This window comes from Myotis yumanensis, unplaced genomic scaffold (assembly GCF_028538775.1).
Source record: "Myotis yumanensis isolate MYYU_CA2020_CCGP unplaced genomic scaffold, mMyoYum1.0.hap1 SCAF_7, whole genome shotgun sequence".
Lineage (NCBI taxonomy): Eukaryota > Metazoa > Chordata > Mammalia > Chiroptera > Vespertilionidae > Myotis > Myotis yumanensis.
The window spans coordinates 62818460-62839128 of NW_027223758.1; the positions used below are offsets into that span (position 1 = coordinate 62818460).

The 20669-nt window shown below is 40.7% G+C and overlaps 1 protein-coding gene across 1 annotated transcript; it reads left to right on the plus strand.

Moving 5' to 3' along the window:
• Positions 1-1351: 1351 nt before the first annotated feature.
• On the plus strand, positions 1352-20275 carry NAPG (NSF attachment protein gamma). The gene is made up of 12 exons (XM_070420671.1): positions 1352-1513; positions 5219-5286; positions 7816-7900; positions 8611-8628; positions 9510-9540; positions 10808-10917; positions 11032-11098; positions 11394-11464; positions 13446-13524; positions 15417-15496; positions 16303-16432; positions 17941-20275. The coding sequence occupies exons 1-12, from the start codon at positions 1458-1460 to the stop codon at positions 18079-18081; spliced, it is 936 nt and encodes a 311-aa protein (XP_070276772.1). The 5' UTR covers positions 1352-1457; the 3' UTR covers positions 18082-20275.
• The last annotated feature ends 394 nt before the right edge of the window (positions 20276-20669 follow it).

Below are 20669 nucleotides of genomic sequence, written 5' to 3' on the forward strand. Positions count from 1 at the left end.
AGAGGCGGCCATGGCACTGTGGCTACCTTGAACTCTCTGCTTCGGTTTAGGTGATGCTATAGTCTTTGCTGTCCTGTGCGGAGAGGGAAGAGGACTGGCAAGTGTGGTGCAGCCCTGCTGGTCTTTCTTCATTTTCACACACTCTCTTTCTTGCTCCGTGTTTGAAATTCTATTGAAAATATGAAGACTGTTTAAATGACCATTCGGTGAAAGGTTAAAGGAGGAGAGACTCAGGGAACCGTGGAGAAAGCCCAGCAAATAGGAGCAGTTGACAAGCTAGAGAAATCGCTTTGAAGAAGCATCCCACCAAGGTCCCCGAGGGAAAAGCCTCTGAACATTCTCACTCATCCTTCTGTTCCCCCACGACAGGGCGGGTTATGGCAGGGCAGACACGACGAGCCATCAGACAAGGCCCGAAGGAGGTGCCATCAGCATATTATAAACAGGCACTGCAGTTGCAGGTACGGGAACAATTCATCAGTTAAAACCACACATTTGCATGATGTGCCTGTTACGTGTGAGACAGTTCTAAACACCAGCAAACAAAACATCCCCAAACACCTGACCTTGTGGAGCTTAAATCCACGGGGAGAGACAGACAATAAACAAAAACGTAATAAAACAAGTAAATGATATCATGTGGAAGAGGAACGGTTCTGTTGAAGGTGAAGAACGATTGGCGCTAGGAAAGGTGAGTTGGAATGACAGGAGGTCAAGTGGGCTGCTTGGAATTGATACTGTGCAGAACACAGTTATTGGGTAAGTAGCAAGGTCAAGGTTATAATCCTGGGAATGGCGGCTGAGCCTGTTGGGTTAGAAACTGAGACGCCGCATAGACATTGCAGGACTCATCTATGTGGATATGGAAATCGCCATGAATTATGAATTGAGCCAACTGTATTACTAGGTAGTTTGTATAGGCCGAGTGATTGACAGTAATGAGCAATAACAGTGTGTTTGCTTACTGACGGACATAGCTGGCGCTCCAAAGGCAAACTGAAAACAATGAATACTTCTAGCTATGGCACAAATGTAATCAGTGATGGCACCAACGCATTTTCACCTGCATGGGAAGGCAAGGCTCCATGAGGGCGGCGGTTTCTCCTCTGTTGTACACCCTGCTGCTTTTCCGGTGCTTAGAGCAGTACCTGGCACATTTGAATTGTTCAATACATATTTGTTGAACGAATGAAGGAATGAATGAGCGAACCCCTTTTAGTCGTCCCACACCGCCCGGGCCCAGGAGCGCACGGGTCTGACACGCCCCTGCGCTCCGCGCCTGCGCAGTGTCTGCGCCCCGCGCCTCGCAGGCTGGCGTCCCCGCCCCGCCTCACTAGGTTTGAGCCCTGCCGGCCCCTGTAGCCGAGAGGTGTCCTGCTGCCCTGGCTTCCTACTCGGCGCTCCCACGCCTACCAACCTGGGCTTTTTCCTTCTACGTCAGCCGCGGGGCCCTGGAGATGGCAGCTCAGAAGATAAATGAGGGGCTGGAGCACATCGCCAAAGCTGAGAAATAGTGAGTGAGGGGCCCTGATTTGGGCCTCGGTGTGGCCCTGGGGTCGTGCCCCTCTCTGGCCCGGTCTGAGCACCCGGGGTTGGAAGGAGGAGCGAGGCAGTGAGAGTGGGGGTGTTGGCCACGACCTGCGAGGGGCCCGAGCGCGGGCCGCTGCGGGGCCGGAAGCATAGTTGCCCCCCGACCCCCGCCGGAAGTGATCCACGCGCTCCTCCGGGGGTCGTTGGGCGGCAGACTCCGCTGCTTTTGCCAGCAGGGAGCTGACCCTCGGCACTTTGGGCTGGGGATGCCCGGTGGCGGGGCCGCCCTGCGCATTGCAGCGTGATTAGCAGCACTCCCGGCCTGCGCCTTCGCGAGGGCAGCATCGCGCCTGTCCTCCCTCTCCGGGTGACACCCAAGCTGTCCCGGGGAGATCAGATCGCCCCGAGCTCCTGCGCGAAAAGCCTGCCCTGTGTCGGGCAGTGGGCTGCAGATGTACCCCGACACTTACCCGGAGACCCCTTGTCATGTTCTGTTATACCCTTCCTGGGAGCAAGAACTGCGCCTCCTTAGTCTGTTTATGTCTGTCGGGCCGGCCTTTGCAGAACGGAATTACTCTGTCTACTCCTTTTGACACTCCCCTCCTTCTCGGTTGTGTTACCCAACGAAGTTGTATCTGGCCGTTCGAGATAATGAAAAGTCTGCATTGTGCTCTGTGTGAGATGCTTCACACACCTAATCTGACACCTCCACACCTTTCCAGATAGAGATGCTCATTTTACAGGAGAGGAAATGAGACTCCTAATACCTTACCCGGGGCTGCACCCCGGAAGGTGGCCGGTACGGTTCTCCGCCGGTGGGTGCGTGGGAGCCGCCAGCCCTTGATGTTACTTGCAGGCAGGGTGTGGGCGGCACTGGGGCCCTTGGTGCACGTGCCCACAACCACCTTTCTTTCTGTTGAGAGCAAGCACAGAAGTATTAATAGTGTGTGTAATAAGGATCATCCTAAAGCTGTCAGCTGTGCTTTGGTGACACGGGGGGAGAAGTGTATTCTGTCCCGGGGAAATGTAGGAACCTATTAACGAAGGTGATTTCTGAGCAGGGCCTGACAAAGAAGAAATTTTCGGAGGAGGGGAAACCCTGTGGGAGAATCTAGGCCGGGGATGTAGTGAGCGCAGGCCTGCCAACAGGCTGGGGGAGCCGGGAACGCAGAGTAGTTGCAGGGCCAGGGCGTGAGCTGGAGAGGAGAGTTGGGGCCAGATGGTGACGGGGTGGTGGCTCTGCTCTGATGGTCTGAACCTTAGCTTTTCTAGGGATCAGGAAGCCAGTGGGACCCGGTTAGATTTCGTTTAGGCAGAAGAAATGTGGTAATGTGGAGAAGGCCTGGGAGGGGAGGAGAGGAGAGTGAGAACACTGGCATAATTGGTAAGCAGACATTTACAAATTGTCACCATGTACCTGTGCACTGGCTGCTGGGGTTATTGAGGTTAAAAAAAAAAAAAAAGGTCTTTTCCTTAAGAGCTTAGAATTCACAGAAGAGCAGACAAGTAAACAGAAGAGTTTAGAAGGATACAGTAGCTTCAGTTGAGATGCCCAGTAAGGAAAGGTTGCTCTCCCCAGGGTGGGAGAAATGGATGAGGAGGGCAGAGTGACAGTGACAGTGGGAGCCGCCATTACAGGTTAGTAGGCTGTCATGGTCAGGGCCTGAATTACAACAGTACAAGGGGCAGGATTGGGTGACATTCCTTAGATAGAATTGAAAAGCTTCAGTGACCTGACTGGATGTGGAAGGAAAGGATTGGCTCCTATGTGTCTAACTTGGGAGCTGGAGTGGTGGAGAGACCTTGAGCCAATGCAGGGCACAGAGGTGAATGAGGCAGGGAGGTATTGGATTGAGGCTTGAATGTGTTCTGTTTGAGGCTCAGTAGGTGGCGGGAAATATGGGCCTGGAATTTAGGAGAGATGATTTGATATTTCTGTCTTCTAATGATAATATGAGTCAATGTTGCCAAATAGTTTTGTAATTATCATTTTGTGGGGTTTGGTCCTATGAACATTGATTAAACTGTTGGCCTCAACAGAATTTCTATATCGAATTTTTTGACAGAAGTAGTAAAAACTTAGATATAGCCATTAAACTAAATTAACCAGAGTGCCTTCTCCCTTCCAAATTAGAGATGCTTAGTTAACTGGGGATGATTTACTATATTTTTAATCTCTATCTCTTTCATATATAGCCCATTAGACAATTGAATGATTATACCTTGTTTTTGATGGAATTTTTAAAATTTTGGTGATATACAGAATATAATGAGTGCTTTGGAGTGGGATGGAGGAATACATTTTTGTTTTATTGCATACTTCCTTAATTTTGTGGATTAGAGTGGTGGGCTGCAACTTAAGAATTTTTCTGAGCAAAGATATTCTTGGTAAGCTTTAAAAATTGCATTACAAATTTACATCTTATATGAGTACCGGTATATACACAAATACAAATATTAAATAAACTAGAGCCCAGTGCATGAAATTCATGCACAGGTACGGTCCCTAGGCTAGCTGGGGCCTCCCTCCCCAGCTGCTGGCTGTAGGCTGGGGCCTTCCTTCATTCCGCACCACCCCCTGGTGGTCAGCACAAGTCATAGCGAGCAATCAGTCTCCTGGTCGAACTCCTGTGGGGACAATTTGCATATTAGGCTTTTATATATGTAGATTTAATTGGCAGAAAAATGTTCCTTTAAAGTCAGGGCCTCTGGGCAGTTCACACAGCTGTCACAGAATGAAGGTGTACTTCTGAGAGAGGGCCCAAGGGGATTCCCCATCACTCAGGTAAGGTTTGAAGCTAACATTGTGATATATAAGCTAATTGAATTGGAATGTAGAAGCTAAGATGGTGTTTATTTAGCAATTCTTATGCACACCCAAGCTTGATAGTCACTAAGTTAATTTAAACTGGAAATATGAAATTATTTTAAATTAAAGCAAGAAAATAACATAGTGCAGAAACGGCAAGTAAGGTAAAGACTCAGAATTGATGGTCCTTTGGTTTGGCATCTGAGAAGCCATTGGTGATCCTTGAAAGCAGCATCTCTGGTTTTCATAACATCCCTGTCTTTCTGGTTCTTCTTCCTGTTCACTGGTGACTAATTTGCAGCCTTTTTTGGCGACTCCCTCTGTTGTTCGTCTGAATGTTTGTATTCTGCCCTCTCTCTAAGGCCTCCTAGGGCATCCAAACTGGACCCTTGTGTAGCATGTAGCGTCCTCATTTAATCTCTCTGTCCTCTCCTGAGCTTCAGTCACACAACTCCGAGCTTTTACTTGATGCTGTGCTTTAGCGGGCTTCAGGCTTTAGTGTGTCTCAGGGCTTGTTACACCCTGGGTTTTTGCTGCACTTCCAGAGTTTTTGGTTCCATGGGTCTGGTATGGGGCTCAATAATTTACTTTTCTAGAACATTTCCAGCTGGCGTAGGGACCATGCACCGAGAGTCTGCTATAGTTGGAGTTATGCAGGTATTTCAAAAGGAGGGAAACCATGTCTATGGTAGTGAGAAGGGAAATGGTGAGGTTGTATTAAATTATAAATCAGTTGGATGGAGATTGTCTAAATGGGGACTTGTTACCTGCTGGCTCCTCCCCCTATTTTTTAATGACCGGTGAAGTCATTACAAGCAGAGTTCTGACTTATAAATGTGTTTGGTAACTTCTAAGATATATGCCTTTCTTTCATTTTAGCCTGAAAACTGGTTTATTAAAGTGGAAGCCAGATTATGACAGTGCTGCTTCTGAATATGGAAAAGCAGGTATGTGTGACTGTGGCCCAGTAACTCCAAAGTGTTATCTTTAAATAGGCTGATAGCTTCCTCTCAGCATAATACTTACTCCTAATGCTTCCTATAAGATTCTAATAGTTAAACAGCAACAACAACCTGCCCATGCCCTTGCATTTTTTACATCATTATTTTCAAATGTGTGGAGGCTGAGTCAGAGATCTCCATAATTCTGCCTCTCGTGACAAGGGAGGTGAGTAAGATTGGCAGAACCTAGCTGCAGGTTTTTAGCATTGTTTATGTATTCTTCAACTTCAGTCAGTTGCATAGGACTTCTAGGAGTTTTGCCATACCCCCTTATTACACTTCCTGTTATTGAATAAAGACTTTTGTTTGTTAAATTTTTTTAATTAGCCTCATAAGAAGATCTAAAATCATGTATTTGACAGCAGTGTGTTTTTTTTATGAGCTTCACTTTGAGAAACAGTGATAAACGTTCGTGAGTGTTAAGCTACATAAATATTAGAACATATTTATCTTCTGTAAGATAAAAATGATTTGAAATGTGGGACAGACAGGGGCTTTACTAAAACTTTAGCATTTTAAATTATGAAATGAGAGCTTTCAGCATATTTGTGATTATTTTGGATATAAAGCGTGGTACAATTTGAAGTGCCCAGAATACATTTACAGCTGTGTTTCAGTGACAGACCTGATCCCTTTTGTTATCCTAGCATATCACCAAAGAAAAAAGAAATTGGAGAAATTGAAGCTAATCAGTACAATACGTGTTAATTTCTAGATAGTAAAAGAAATGACAACAAATGAGTCTTTTTATTTAAACCCTGAGTAAATTCTCTCTCATATTTATATATCATATTTAAGGGGAAAATTATTAACAGTTCATACTTTATAAGGATTTTATGAACACCTTGTAACTTGAGGGCACAACATTTTGCAAATTTCCATGAGGGAAATTTGACACAGATTTGTTGTATATGCATCTGAGACGATCAGCTGCTTTCAAAAATAAATACTTCAGGTCAGATTTTTCCATTAAAGCTTTCATTTATTTTCTTTAAGGGCTTATGCATAATACATTTAAAATCAGAATAAATGTGGAAATTCACAAAGGGAATTAGTTTTAGTAGTTTATTTTCAATATTTTATTAAAGAGGATTTTAAGAGTGCATTTTTAACAAATAACTTTTTTCTTAGAGTTGTATCCTTTTTACATATTTGTAAGCAACCTTTGGTAAGTTTACCAAATCTGCAGCATCATATTTTAGGGCTAGTCCTCATTGTTTTGCTCTGATGATGACATTTTACAACAATGAGCAATGTATTTTAACATTTTGGATATTGAGATTTTTTTTTCCCCACAGAAACTTAAACGGTGCAAAAGCTTTATTTTTGAAAAATGCAGTTTTAATTTTTTAGAAATTTATTTAAAGATTGTTCCAAAGAGGAAGGCTCATTATAAAAACACTAGAGGCCCGGTGCATGAAAATTCGTGCACTGGGGGGGTCCCTCAGCCTGGCCTGCCCCCTCTCATAGTACGGGAGCCCTCAGGGGATGTCCTGCTGATGCAGTCTGGCCTCCCTCTGTGGGAGGCAACCGGCTGATCAAGGGAAGATGATGCCCCCATCATGCCTCTGCTGCTGCCACTGCCAGCCCTTGCAGCTGCCTGAGCCTCGGCCCTCGTAGCCACTACGGCTTGCCTGAGCCTCGGCCCAGCCCTCGTTGCCTGAGCCTTGGGCCCTGGCGGCAGCAGCCGCCATCCTTGGCCTGCCTGAGCCTCAGGCCCTGGCAGCAGCAGCCGCCATTCGCGGCTTGCCTGAGCCTCCGGCAGCTGCTGTGGCTTTGTCTGGAAGATGTCCGCCCTAATTAGCATATTACCCTTTTATTAGTATAGATTTAATGTGCTTATTGGTCTTTATTTCTAAACTAGAGGCCCGATGCATGAAATTCATGCAAGTGGCTCGGCCCTTGCAAGTGTGGCGGCTAGCCTCGGCCCTAGCAGCCCTGCCTTCGTCTGGAAGGACATCCGGAAGGTCGTTTGGCTGTCTGGTCTAATTAGCATGTTACGCTTTCATTATTTCTAAATAATTTAAACAATGGAATAAGTTATAACTAAAGCACTGTTTTTTTTAATTACTATTATTAAATGTAAGACTGGTGAAGTAAGGTACTGTTTTTTGTGATAGTACCTCTTATTTGGGAGCATTGGTTTGGCTGACACGATCTTAAGTTCTCGAAGCTTAGATATTGGTATCAGAAAGACTTCTTAGTTGTGAGTGGAAGTAGCACTGATTTTTAGCAAACAGTGTACAATTAAAACAACTTTTGAAAATACTTCTAAGTTATTGATCATCAAAAAAGTGGTAAGAAAATTGCTCTAGAAAAAGTAATACTTTATAGTTTTGTGGAACTTCCTAAGTATTTGATTAAAACAAGTACACATGTTTTCCAGTACTTTACGGATGATACAGATCTTGGTAATGATTCATTTGAGAATTTTAAGTGGTGGAAATAGAAAGTCTTTCTGTTGTTTCATTTCAGCTCTTGCTTTTAAGAATGCCAAACAGTTTGACCAAGCAAAGGATGCCTGCCTGAGAGAAGCTGTGGCCCATGAGAATAACAGGGCGTATCTTTTTCAGCCTTTAAAAAAGATTTAACAATTCGATAACTTTGACAAATTTGCTACATGTGGAGTACAATGCTATTAAATTAGAAAACGGTTAGAAAAATTCTGCATATTTAAACTTTGAAGGAGCATTTATAGACTTCTGATCATAAGGTTCATCCTGCTTTGCAGAGCTACATTTGAGAGTTTATTTCCTTTTTTTTCTGGATTTGCTTGATGATGGTTTTATTTGGGATGAAGTAAGGAAAATCTGTAGACAGGCACTGAAGAATGAAGAGGTAGCACAGGTATTGGAGATGTATAACTACTATATAAATGTTTTTAAAATATAGTCTTTCTCAGGCGTTTGAAATACGATTTATAAGTAGTTCAAAACAATACGTTTTCCTGAAGTTATTTAAAACTTATACTGAAAATGTTAAATTTGTCTCACTAGCTAATATTATGGTTATAATAACCTTGAATTTTAGTAAAACTCTTCAGATTAATGCATAATGGAACTAGTTTAAAATCTACGTGGTGTTCTTGTGAATTATGTAGTTTTAAGAGACATTAGTAGGCACTAAATTATTTCTTCTTTACCTGTTTGTAGGATTTGCCTTTTGGATCACAACTAGGCACATAGTTACCTTTGTCTTTTAAATAGTACATACCTAGAAATGCTTGGTTTACTTTTTTTCCTTAATTTTGACTTTGTTACATCCATTCAGTCTTTTCCATGCTGCCAAGTAAGTAAATATTTTCTCACGTTTTCATGTGTTTGCAGATTATTATGTTTTAAATGTTGTTTTTCCATAGATCAGTAACTTTTTCCTAAATTATAAATTTGAAAATAGTGGATTATTTTGTATTGATTTAAATAAAAATCATTTTCATTTGTTTTAGTCTTCACCTGAACCTTAAAAACTAAGCTCTCCTAAGATATACAATGTTTCAATTAAATTCACCTCGGTATTTTTAGGACCATTTTGTTCAGTAACTTATGAAAAACCAAGTAAGTTACAATTTATTTGTTTCCCTCTTTCTTGATAGTTAATAGTGTCTATGGAGAAAAGTAGGAAGCTTTCTCCTGCTTTTGTGGAGAGTACTTGTTTGAAAACTTGGATTTAGACTTGTCAAGTAGAAGCTCACTTACCCATTCTGTATCATACTTAATTTTGCATCTGCAAAATAAAAACCCTTTATTTTAGGTGCCTGATGTTTCTAAGGCAGTATTGTCTGTGAAAAAAAAAAAAAGAAAAAAAATGTTGTGTGCTAATACAAGCCTAAAGTAATGTGTAGTGCCTAAGCCAGTTAAAAGTGATGAGATAAGTGCCCTAGCTGGTTTGGCTCAGTGGATAGAGCATCAGACTGCGGACTGAAGGGTCCCAGGTTCGATTCCAGTCAAGGGCACATGACCCGGGCTCAATCCCCAGTGGAGGATGTGCAGGAGGCATCCAATCAATGATTCTCTCATCATTGATGTTCCTATCTCTCTCTCCCTTCCTCTCTGAAATCAGTAAAAATATATTTTTTAAAAAGTGAAATAACTTCCTTTATCTGTAGTAGAAGGTTTCTCCTCCTCCTATTTCATCAAGATCTCACCCGGGAAATTATATTCTCTTTGCAGAGCTTATGAGCAAGCTGGCATGATGTTGAAGGTCAGTAATGTTCTGTCACAACTGTTATATAACTAAAATGAATTAACTGTATGGAGTTGAAGTAAATTTGTGTTGAAGTTGAAAAGTCTCCTTGTAAGGCGACAGATGTTGTCCAAAGAATACTAATTGGGCCTACAAGGTAAAATGTGTGTGTCATAAATAGGAATTTCTAAAAGTGAAATTTAAGGGAGAATATGTTGGAGGAAACTGGGAATCCCAAGGTTCTAGGCTTTGTAACCAGGAGAGATGTATCGCTAAGCTAAACAGAGCTATGTGGGAGGTTCCCCTACTTTTGAGAAATTTACGACAGCTTAATGTAGTAAAAATGTACAAGTACATATTTTTTACTGCCCATGGGTTATAGAGAGGAGAGATTTTTGCTTGTTTTACATATATCAGTTGGCACTGAAGAGAAGACTTAAGCTGTTGCTGTTTAACTGATTCTTCTTGAATGAACTATTTTGGCTAGTGTGGTTATGCCTCTTTTTATATTTCTGCTTCTTAAAAACAGGTTGGAAATTAATATTCTGTTGTGCGACAGAACATATTACTTTATGACACTGACCCTCAAAGTATGCTGTTGATGGCATTCAGCATGGAAGGTGGTTGCAAACTCAGATGAACTCAGGGCATAAAGGAGTGACTGAAATGAAGGAGGTGGCCTGGGTGTGTAGGGCAGTAGGAGATGGGGAGAATTGAGGCTACAGGAGGTAATATTCCTCCATCAGGACAGCTGCTGCTCAGCCCCAGCGTATTATGGCCATGTGGAAATGTAAGCTGGTTGATGCCATAGCCTTTGATATTTTTTTAATGTAGAAAGTCATAAAACAACTTTTATGAAATTACCTGATTTAAAAATACTGAATGGTTCAAATAAGATGTACTTGGAAATAAAATGCAGCCCTTGGGATGCAGTTTGCCACCTTTGGCATAGGCCTTGTGTACAGTAGGGACTCAGTAGATGTTCAAAGGGGTTTGAATGCTTATAAAACAGTAAAGAGCAAATTTATTTGTATAGTTTCCCTGAAATTCTGTGAAGTGATGATGAATTCTGTGTAGAAATTAACTGATACATATTTGGTTTGGCTAAATGAAGCCTGATGGGAAGAGTAACCACGTTGAAGGCATTTCATTTTAAGTATATTTTATTGTATAAAGTTTGAGTCATTTACTTTTATGAATCAGGGGTAAAATAATTAAATTTCAGGTTAACTTTGCATTTTTAAGTTGATGCATTTACTGATCATGCTCTGTCCTTTGCCTAAAGGAGATGCAGCAACTCCCACAGGCTGTCCAGCTGATTGAAAAAGCCAGCATGATGTATCTGGAGAATGGCACCCCCGACACAGCAGCCATGGCCTTGGAGCGAGCTGGAAAGTGAGTGTGCGCGACAGGCTCTGCATAGAGTCATCATCTTTTTGTTTTAATAAAATCCTTTGAAAAACAAGTTTTCCATTTCTCACATAAGTCAATTTTTCTTGTCTAATTTAGGCTTATAGAAAATGTAAATCCAGAAAAGGCTGTACAGTTATACCAACAGACAGCTAATGTGTTTGAAGTAAGTTTGAATTTTATTTCTTTTTCTTTAAATACCCTTCGAATGTTTAGATTCATAATATGTAAATAGAGAAATGCAGCAGCTACTTTTTAAACCTTTTCTGTGCTCCCAGATGAACTCTGTTTGTCTCTATTAGAGAGTGATGAAATGGACCAGCAGCTTTGGTGTCGCCCTCTCAACACCACCCCCTCACCCCCATATTGAGTGCCATTACTTTTTTATTAGGTAATTATTGGAGGGAACAAAGATTCCTGCGTTGAAGCTGCCAACACTCTCTTTTGTTTGATTCCTGTAGAATGAGGAACGTTTACGACAGGCAGTTGAATTACTAGGAAAAGCCTCCAGACTGCTAGTACGAGGACGCAGGTGAGTTTTCCAAAACTGTGTTCATGTGTGACCGTGTATACCTTTAGTTCATGTTGGAACTGTTAATTAATTTTGGGAACAGCTTGTTAAGCTTTTTGGTGTGAGTCATGGACACACTAGAGGACCCAATAAATATTGATGTCTGTAAGACGACATATTGAGTTAAATATTAAAAGATCTGCCCTAACCGGTTTGGCTCAGTGGATAGAGTGTCAGCCTGTGGACTCAAGGGTCCCAGGTTCGATTTCGGTCAAGGGCATGTACCTTGGTTGCGGGCACATCCCCAGTGGGGAGTGTGCAGGAGGCAGCTGATCGATGTTTCTCTCTCATCGATGTTTCTAACTCTCTATCCCTCTCCCTTCCTCTCTGTAAAAAAATCAATAAATATATTTAAAAAAATATTAAAAGATCTGCTCTTTTTCTAAGATGTAATCTCAAAAAGTGTCATGTGTTGTATTCTTATTGGCTCAGCAGCATGAGAGAGAGCAGTTTTCTTGATCTGATATTTGGTTAGATTATAATGTCTGTCTTTTAAGGAGAAATATCCATGTAGGCATAAATAGCAAGATGCCCTGAATGCTTCCCCATGAAAATGGACAGCTTTTTGATAGCCAAATAGTGTCATTAAATAGGGTTTTACTTTTTTATCCTTTAAATATATGACCTAGAATCCTGCTACCATGCCCAACTTATAAACCAGCTTTTGTCCCACAATTTAGCAAGTTGATCTTTAGAAATTCAGAATACATTTCTCTAATGAGTCTCACTTTATGAGGCAGTAAACTGACAGGGCACAGCCCACAAAAATTCAAATTCATAATGTGAGTTAAACCAAGCCACTGTGTATATTTTTGTATGCAAATATTTTTTATAAGTAATGATTGGCACAGAAAAATACAGTATCATGTTTTTGTACTTTTAATTTGAGTCATAGCAACACCTTTCTCTCTCTATATCCTCACAGTGCAGACTGCTTCCTCTTTTTGGCTGTTGGGATGGGAGAAATAGGTGAAGACTCAAATTCACCCAGTCACAAGTTCAATGTTAGTAAGGGAGTACTGGAATTAGGAGTACAGGGGTGGGCAAAAGTAGGTTAAATTACCAGTCATCATTACCTGAAAGATAAATCATAAATAAGGATATGAAATAATAATAATAAGACAAATAACACAAAGACTACAATAATAAGTAAATAAATAATAATGCAAGAATAAACTCTGTTTCAGGTACTCACAACTGTACACCTACTTTTGCCAACCCCTGTCTAATATAGCTTTGCTAGGGTTTGATGAATTAGGGTTGGGGAGGAAAAGAAGGGGTGGGGCCTCAGAGGAAGATTTTTGGTGATACCTTCCTCTACACTGCCATGTGAATGGGATGGAAGAAAAGGAAAATGTGTGAGAGTAGACAGAAAAAGATGAATGTTGAGGATCAAAGGTAGCAGAAGGATTTTTCTAGTGTCGACTGCTCTCCACTGCTGCCCTTGTCAGCACCGGGTGCTGTTGGGGTCACGGAGGCAGCAGTGAGCATGGACAGTGAGGGCGGAGTGGGAGAAGTGATTCTTCAGCGGGAGGTGGTGCTCTCAGGGCATCTGGATGGCCTTTCGGTGGAAGGAAAGAAATCTGGGGTGATTAAATTGAGGGCTGTCTCTAAGACATTTGATAAACAGTCATAAAGTAGTTTGTTGAATTTGATAGATGCTGATTAATGAATGATCCTTACCAGACTTAAAACTCTCCACTTGAAGTAACCTATCCGTACCTTCTCTTGCTTTGATTGTCTGCTTGATGCCTAAAAGGGCAGGGTGAGCATTTAAAAGAAGCCATATGAGTAGAGCTCATGGAAATGGAGCAGTTGCCAAAATGCCTGTTATCTTCTTTATTTCTCTAAAAACTGTACTAGCAAATACATTATAAGAATGGCTTCTGCTAGAGATCATTTAGGCCTGCCTTGTTTGACATTTCTTTGTTTTTGTTTTTAGGTTTGATGAGGCGGCACTCTCTATTCAGAAAGAAAAAAATATTTATAAGGAAATTGAGAATTATCCAACTTGTTATAAGGTATATTTTGAAAGTGCTTGTTTTTGGCTTTACATTACATAATTTTTCATATTGGCGTAAATATGTACCTATAACCAGATTCCATGGATATTTGTCTATTTTTTTAAATAATGCTTTCTGGGACTCTATATTTGACCAAGATGGAATAAGCCTCCTGCAACCTCTCTCCTATTGATTACAACTAAAACTTCCAGACAAAATACAAAAAAAACAATTACTTTGAAAAGTAAATAGAACAGATTGATGGAGAGAAGTAAACACTTGAAGAAGCAACCAATAGAGGAAAGCGTTTCCAGGATTTTTTCCTATTTCCTCTTGTGGCATTGGCTTAGAAGCCCCAGTCATGGAGCTGGGCCACAGAGGCTCCAGCAGCTGAAACGCCTAAAGAACCCACCTACTGCACCTTCTAACCAGAGGAACTGGATTTCTCTGGTTAGAAAAAAGGCTCCCTGTTTTCCTCTTTTTCCCTCCCTTGGCTTTGCTCTGTGGGGAAGACCTAGTCATGGAGCTATGGTTGTGGTGGTGGCACAGGGTGGTTAAAACGCCAGTGGAAACCTAATCTCTGGCCAGAGGAACTGGGAAGATGAGCTGAGAGAGCAAGGAGAAAACCCCAGAAAAGGGAGCTGGAACAGGGAATCCCCTGACTGTGTGTGGCGGGGGGACGGCGGTGCGGGGGGAGGGCACGCAGGTTTTGGGTTTACTCTCCAGCTGGGCCTGTGCAGGACAGACCCAGAGGCAGAGCATAGGCTTTGAGAACTGCAATAAGATTAAAACACTATCCAGGGCTCATAGCACCCTTGCCAGGCTCATGCGTGGGGCAGAGCCCACCAGCAGAGCTGAGGGACTGAACGAAGACTAGAGCCACTGTCCACCAAAAGCAGACAAAAATGCAGTCTGAGCCTGACTAGGTGACTGCCTACTGGAAGCACCCAACTCTCCCGAGAATGATAGGCGAGTCTGTGCATAACAGTCACAGTGTCCGGGGGGCAGTCCCAAACGACTGAGCATGGAAGAACCAGGACAGTAGGACCAGTTTTCAAGGGAAAGGCAACTGATGCGCACCCACGCATGGCTTGGTGTTGGGATTATCAGATCAGGGCTTTGCAGCAACTATCATTGCAAGTGAGCCAAAGGTAAACACAGGTGAATGAATGGGAGAGAGCGCTTTTTAAATAGAAACTATAAAAAGGAAGCAAATGAGAAACCAAAATAGCTGTATCTGAAATAAAATACTAGATGGACTTAATATGACAATTGAGATGAAAAAATTCAAGGAACTTGAAGGTAGATCAATAAAAGTTATCTGAAAAATAGAGATAAAATATTGAAGAGCTATTTTGCCAAGAAGATATCAGTCACACCTTTAATCTTATTAATACTTTTCTTGGCTTATAAATGGTATCATTGTTTCTGTTATCTAAAGTTTTTCCTAGTATCTCTTTAAGAATTCCAAAGTATAATAGTAGAGTTATGCCCCCCCCCCCTTTCTTTTTAATTCCCTTTTCAAGATTAAACCTATATAGGTTTTTAAAAGAAATTTTCTTTAAAATGTGTGGTGGTGTCTAAGGCTTTCTTATTACTCTGTGGTCCTCAGACTAGCAGTACCAGGGCCACCAGGGTGCTTGTTAGTAACAGCAGGATCTCAGGCTTGCTGTGGGCCCACTGACTCAAAGTCTTCATTTTAACAAGACGCCAGGGTCGTTTGTGTGCACAGTAGAGTTTGAGATGTCTACTTCAGTATATTTTTCCTCAGATGTCCTGTGGAAATCACTGCAGAAATTTTAAATCTTTCTATATAAAACCAAAACTCTGAAAGTTAAATTCTAGGTGTCAGGAAATTAAATTTATTAAGTAGATATAAATTTGGACCATAATCACATCTTTTGTTTTAGAAAACAATTGCTCAAGTCTTAGTTCACCTTCACAGAAATGACTACGTGGCTGCGGAAAGATGTGTCAGGGAGAGCTACAGGTAAGGCGCTGACGGCGCTGTCCTGACTTGGAACGTTCACATTTCTGTTAGTTTGAGGTGACTGCTTAGACCAGCCGTGGGCAAACTACGGCCCGCGGGCCGGATCCGGCCCGTTTGAAATGAATAAAACTAAAAAAAAAAAAAAAAAAAAAGACCGTACCCTTTTATGTAATGATGTTTACTTTGAATTTATATTAATTCACACAAACACTCCATCCATGCTTTTGTTCCGGCCCTCCGGTCCAGTTTAAGAACCCATTGTGGCCCTCGAGTCAAAAAGTTTGCCCACCCCTGGCTTAGACAATAATCCTGGCTGTGAAACTGGATGGTTTTTTTTAAAAAAAAAAAATAATAAATTTTATAGTGACAGAAGCACTTGACTACTATTTCAGCTTTTCCAGCAGGATTTTTACAAGTTATGTTCTTTCTTGTGTTTTTCTCCTGGGGACTTCCATGGAAGTGAATGACATGGATGATTTTATTATATTTGCGTTCTAAGAAAAAAAGAACAACAACACAAAAAGGAAAGTTTTCAGAACGTATGTAACAGGAAGATCTGAATAAGGGGTTTTCCTGTCAGAGATGTTTAAATGAGCAGTCTCCATCTGGGCACGGTTGACTTGGAGCTGTGTAATTCTTTGTTGCCAGGGCTGTCCTGTGCACTGTGGGCTATCTAGCATTGTCCCTGACCTCTGCCCACTTGTAACAATTAAAAACGTCTCCAGATGTTGCCAAACCTCTGCTGGAGGCAGATGCACCTGTTTGAGAGGGAGCAGGTAGAGCGGTGTGACTTGTGCTTGCTGTAGCATTCCAGGGTTCAATGGGAGTGAAGACTGTGCTGCACTGGAACAGCTGCTTGAGGGCTATGACCAGCAAGACCAGGATCAAGTGTCAGAGGTCTGCAACTCGCCCCTCTTCAAGTACATGGACAATGATGTGAGTGGCCTTTGCCTTAGCTTCTTTCCTCTTGAATGGAAGAGGCTTCCAACAAGATACTCTCTCTTATGGACTTTGAGATTTTTCTCCTATTTTTTACCTCAAGATACTTCTCATTTCGCATTTGCACTTTTTCATTATAGATTTGGGTTGTTTGAATGTCAACCATATAAGTTTACAGCCAGTTATTTATCTGTGTTGACCATATATATATTTTTTAATTCAGCCCCATTTTTCCAGCTTCTTTCATTTGTTGGCTTCTATAGGTTGCTTAGTTTTTTAAATTTCTTCTAGACTCACTGTCTGAAAGAGACCCATCATGTAGTGGCCTGTAGTTCAGTAGACTTGCTGGAATTCCACTTCAGTGATGACTAACTGTGTGATGCAGGTTATTAATTAACTATCTGTAAGCCTCAGTTCACTCATCTGGAGAAATGGAGAGACTGGTCTCTGTCTTGCCAACCTATGGTGATGAGTAGATTAGACTGTGTTCCCAAAACAGCCTCATGTGCTGCCATGTACAGTTGTGAACCATGACAGTAGGCTTCTCTTCTTTCAGATTTCCCTTTTCAGTAGATTGGTGAGCACCAATTTTTTAAAATATATTTTTATTGATTTCAGAGAGGAAGGGAGAGAGAGAGAAACATCAGTGATGAGAGAGAATCATTGATCGGCTGCCTCCTACACACCCCACACTGGGGATTGAGCCTGCAACGCAGGCATGTGCACTGATCCGGAATCGAACCGTGACCTCCTGGTTCATAGGTCAATGCTCAACCACTGAGCCCCGCAAGCTGGGTAGCACCAGTTTACTTGATTTCATTTTGCAACTTTAGTCTTATGGTATCAGATCAGCTTAAGATCTTCAATTTTTTATCACAATGTATATAGAGAAACCTTTATTTTTCTCGATAAATTCTTAATAGGCTTTTGTGAATTTGCAAATATTTTTTAAAAATTTGTCCATAGCTTACACTCTTCATTTACTCAAAGACTTTATTTCATAGGAACCATAAGTGTTACTTAACTCACCATGTCCCGATTATCTCATATTCCTAAGTGTATAATTGACATTTATGCTAGTTGTGTACCTGTCACATTATGGTTGTAAGCCATCTGAGGGCAGAGCAATGTTGAGTTTTCCTGTGGTTGTTTTTCCATCTAAATCAGTGGTTCTCAACCTTCCTAATGCCGCGACCCTTTAATACAATTCCTCATGTTGTGGTGACCTCCAATTTCATTGTTACAAATTGAACATAATTAAAGCATAGTGATTAATCACAAAAACAATATGTAATTATATATGTTTTTTCCGATGGTCTTAGGCTACCCCTGTGAGAGGGTCGTTTGACCCCCAAAGGGGTTGTGACCCACAGGTTGAGAACGGCTGATCTAAATGGTAGTATTGGTTTTCATGAGGTAGAAAGCTAGGATCTGCCTTTTGTTGAGACATTACATGCGTAGATTCTAGTTACCCAGCTTTTGAGACATTGCTTTGTCATTGACAGTACGCTAAGCTGGGCCTGACTTTGGTGGTCCCAGGAGGAGGAATCAAGAAGAAAGCCGCAGCAACACCGGAGGCCAAGCCTGAAGGCACCACTGCCCCCGCTGCCGAGGAGGAAGATGAATATGCAGGAGGGCTGTGCTAGGTTTCGCCGAAGGGAAACATCCTCATACGCCCTCCATGGACTTGGAACTTGTCTAAGGGTACCCACATTTCGTTGCAGTCATGGCTTTGAATGCTAATAAAGGTGAATTTTGTTTACCACTTCCTCAAATCACCCATTGTACCTGCTACATGTGAAGCACTTTTTTCTTTCTAAATACACCAGAAGCAATTAACAGGAGAAAGTAGTGTCACATTTTAATAGTTGATTTTAAAGTTTGCAAGCCAAATTCTAAGACAAATTATGTTCTAAGCAAAACAAAAGAGCCAATAGGCATAGATATTCTTTTTCTTGTAATTTATTGTTAGAGACTTTTCTTTGCATTTTTTTTAAACAATTGCTGCTAAAATTGAAGTTTACTAGTTAAACAAAATAATATTTTAAACATTTGTTTTGTTATACTTTGCAAAGGAAATTTATCCCTTGTAATATTAGCTGCATTTAAATTATTAAGATGAGAGATTGGAACAGGAAGCTATTTTGATCTTTACAATATTATTTAGTCCAATAAAGGATGCATTTAAAATCTTCTATGTAAATTTGAAAGTTCCTAAAGTAGCATATGAAACTAATTCTGTAAATGTCTTCAGTTCTCTGTGAAATATGGGTATTTGTCCCATCAAAAAATCCACGTAGTGACTGTCTCCAAACCCATTTGATTCTTGACTAAATGAGAACTAACCTGGACCTTTTTATGGATTCTAACAAAGAAATAATGTTTCTATCAACTTATATGTATATATATTTTTTCCCCCTCGAAAATAATTTGATTCACTTAGGGTTATAACAGGACAGTAACATGACATGGGAAATGTTGTATACCACAAACATTTATCTGAAATGGGAGAATCGTTTTTGAAGTACTTACATTTAAAGCACTGTGCTGCCAGTGTTTCGATCCTTTATAGATGTTTCCTGAAAGGTTATTTTGAAGCATTCCTCTTTCAGCCTGCGTGGCTTAGATCCATCTTCCAACCTGTTAATTTGAAAGGGGCTCCAAACACCAGCAGTGTGCATTCTGCAGGCAGATGCTACCCAGAGTGGCTTCCTCTTCATTTACGCCCTGTCTCTCTCTGCATAGAGTCCTAGCTGATGCAGGTGCAGTCTGCTTAGTTTTGCTGGACTTCCGAAAACACTAAGGTAGATTATCACGAGTGATTTTAGTCACAGTTGGTTCTGTGGGAGAGCTTACACAGGATAACCTCCTGATTTGTGTGCTTGTGGTGGGTGGATGTTTGGATACAAATCTTTATTGAAGGTCTGATTCAAAACACTAATAAGTTGGATGTTTTGTTTCCTTAAGTTGCTTGCATAGTTTAGCAGGTATCAGCTAATTTTCAGTAATTGTTTGGAGATTAACTTTGAGCAACCTCAGTAAAACCATATTTAGGCAGTTGAATTTAATGATAATATTTCAAATATCCTATCATTGCTGTTGTGCCCTTTAGGTCCAATGAGAAGCTTCCAGAATCTTATATTAATGCTCATTTGAGCTAATTAGCAATCTGTTTAAACAGACCTGGCAGTGCTTAAAAGATATTTTACACCATTTGTTTATAGACCATATTATCCATTACAGCCTTGGAAACTTTTGTTTACTTTTACTCTTTTCTTACATATTAAGTAAAATGAGGAACGATTCAGTGCATTCTGTAGCAGCGATGCAAGTGAGTCTTAAATAACATAAAAGGTTTATGTAAGCACAACCTCTCACCACCCTCCCTGCCCACATTTAAGAACTAAGAACCATAAGGACTTGTGGATTTCAGGGTTATTCTATATGGGTGTCCAGTAAAAAAACATTGCTTCTACATTTATGCATTTAGCTTTTCCACCTATGTAAGTCTTTATTTTCAGAGGATAGAGTGGAAAACTTGTGTTTACAAAAGGAAAAATAGTTTTCTAGAACTCGTGTCATTACTTTTACCAAAGTGGAAGTCTGCATGAACATGCTCAGAATCTAATATTCAATGTTCTGTTATGGTGTAAGTGCAGCCAGCCTGCAAAATATATTTAATATATTGAATTTATTTGTATATATGCAGAGTATTTGTGCTTTATTCCTATTTTTTTCCAGCTCTTTGATGAGTAGGATATTAAATGTGTTGTTATGGAAATGCAGATTATTGCTTCAATGATAAGATGATTATGAAAATAAAATCTGAAACTATATAAATATTATTTTTATTGTTATTCATTTTGCTTTGCTTGTTTATTTTCTTTTTTTAAGGACACATTGTTATTTATATGATTCCAATTATATTTTACAAGAACAGTATTTGTCTAAGTTGTATATTCTGCTCCATAGGAGTAACTTTAAACTATTTAGGCTTCTTAAGGTACTGGTTATCCAGTTACTATATATAATACTGCACTATCTGTTATTTGGTGAGATGGACACCAAATAACAGATAGTGCAGTATTATATATAGTAACTGGATAACCAGTACCAACTAAAGATGGCCAACTTTAATACATCTTCCAAAAGAAATAATTTTTTTCATTGAGTTGTGAGGTAACAAATACATAAATAGGAGGTTAAGAAAACTAATTGAAATGGCATTGTTTTG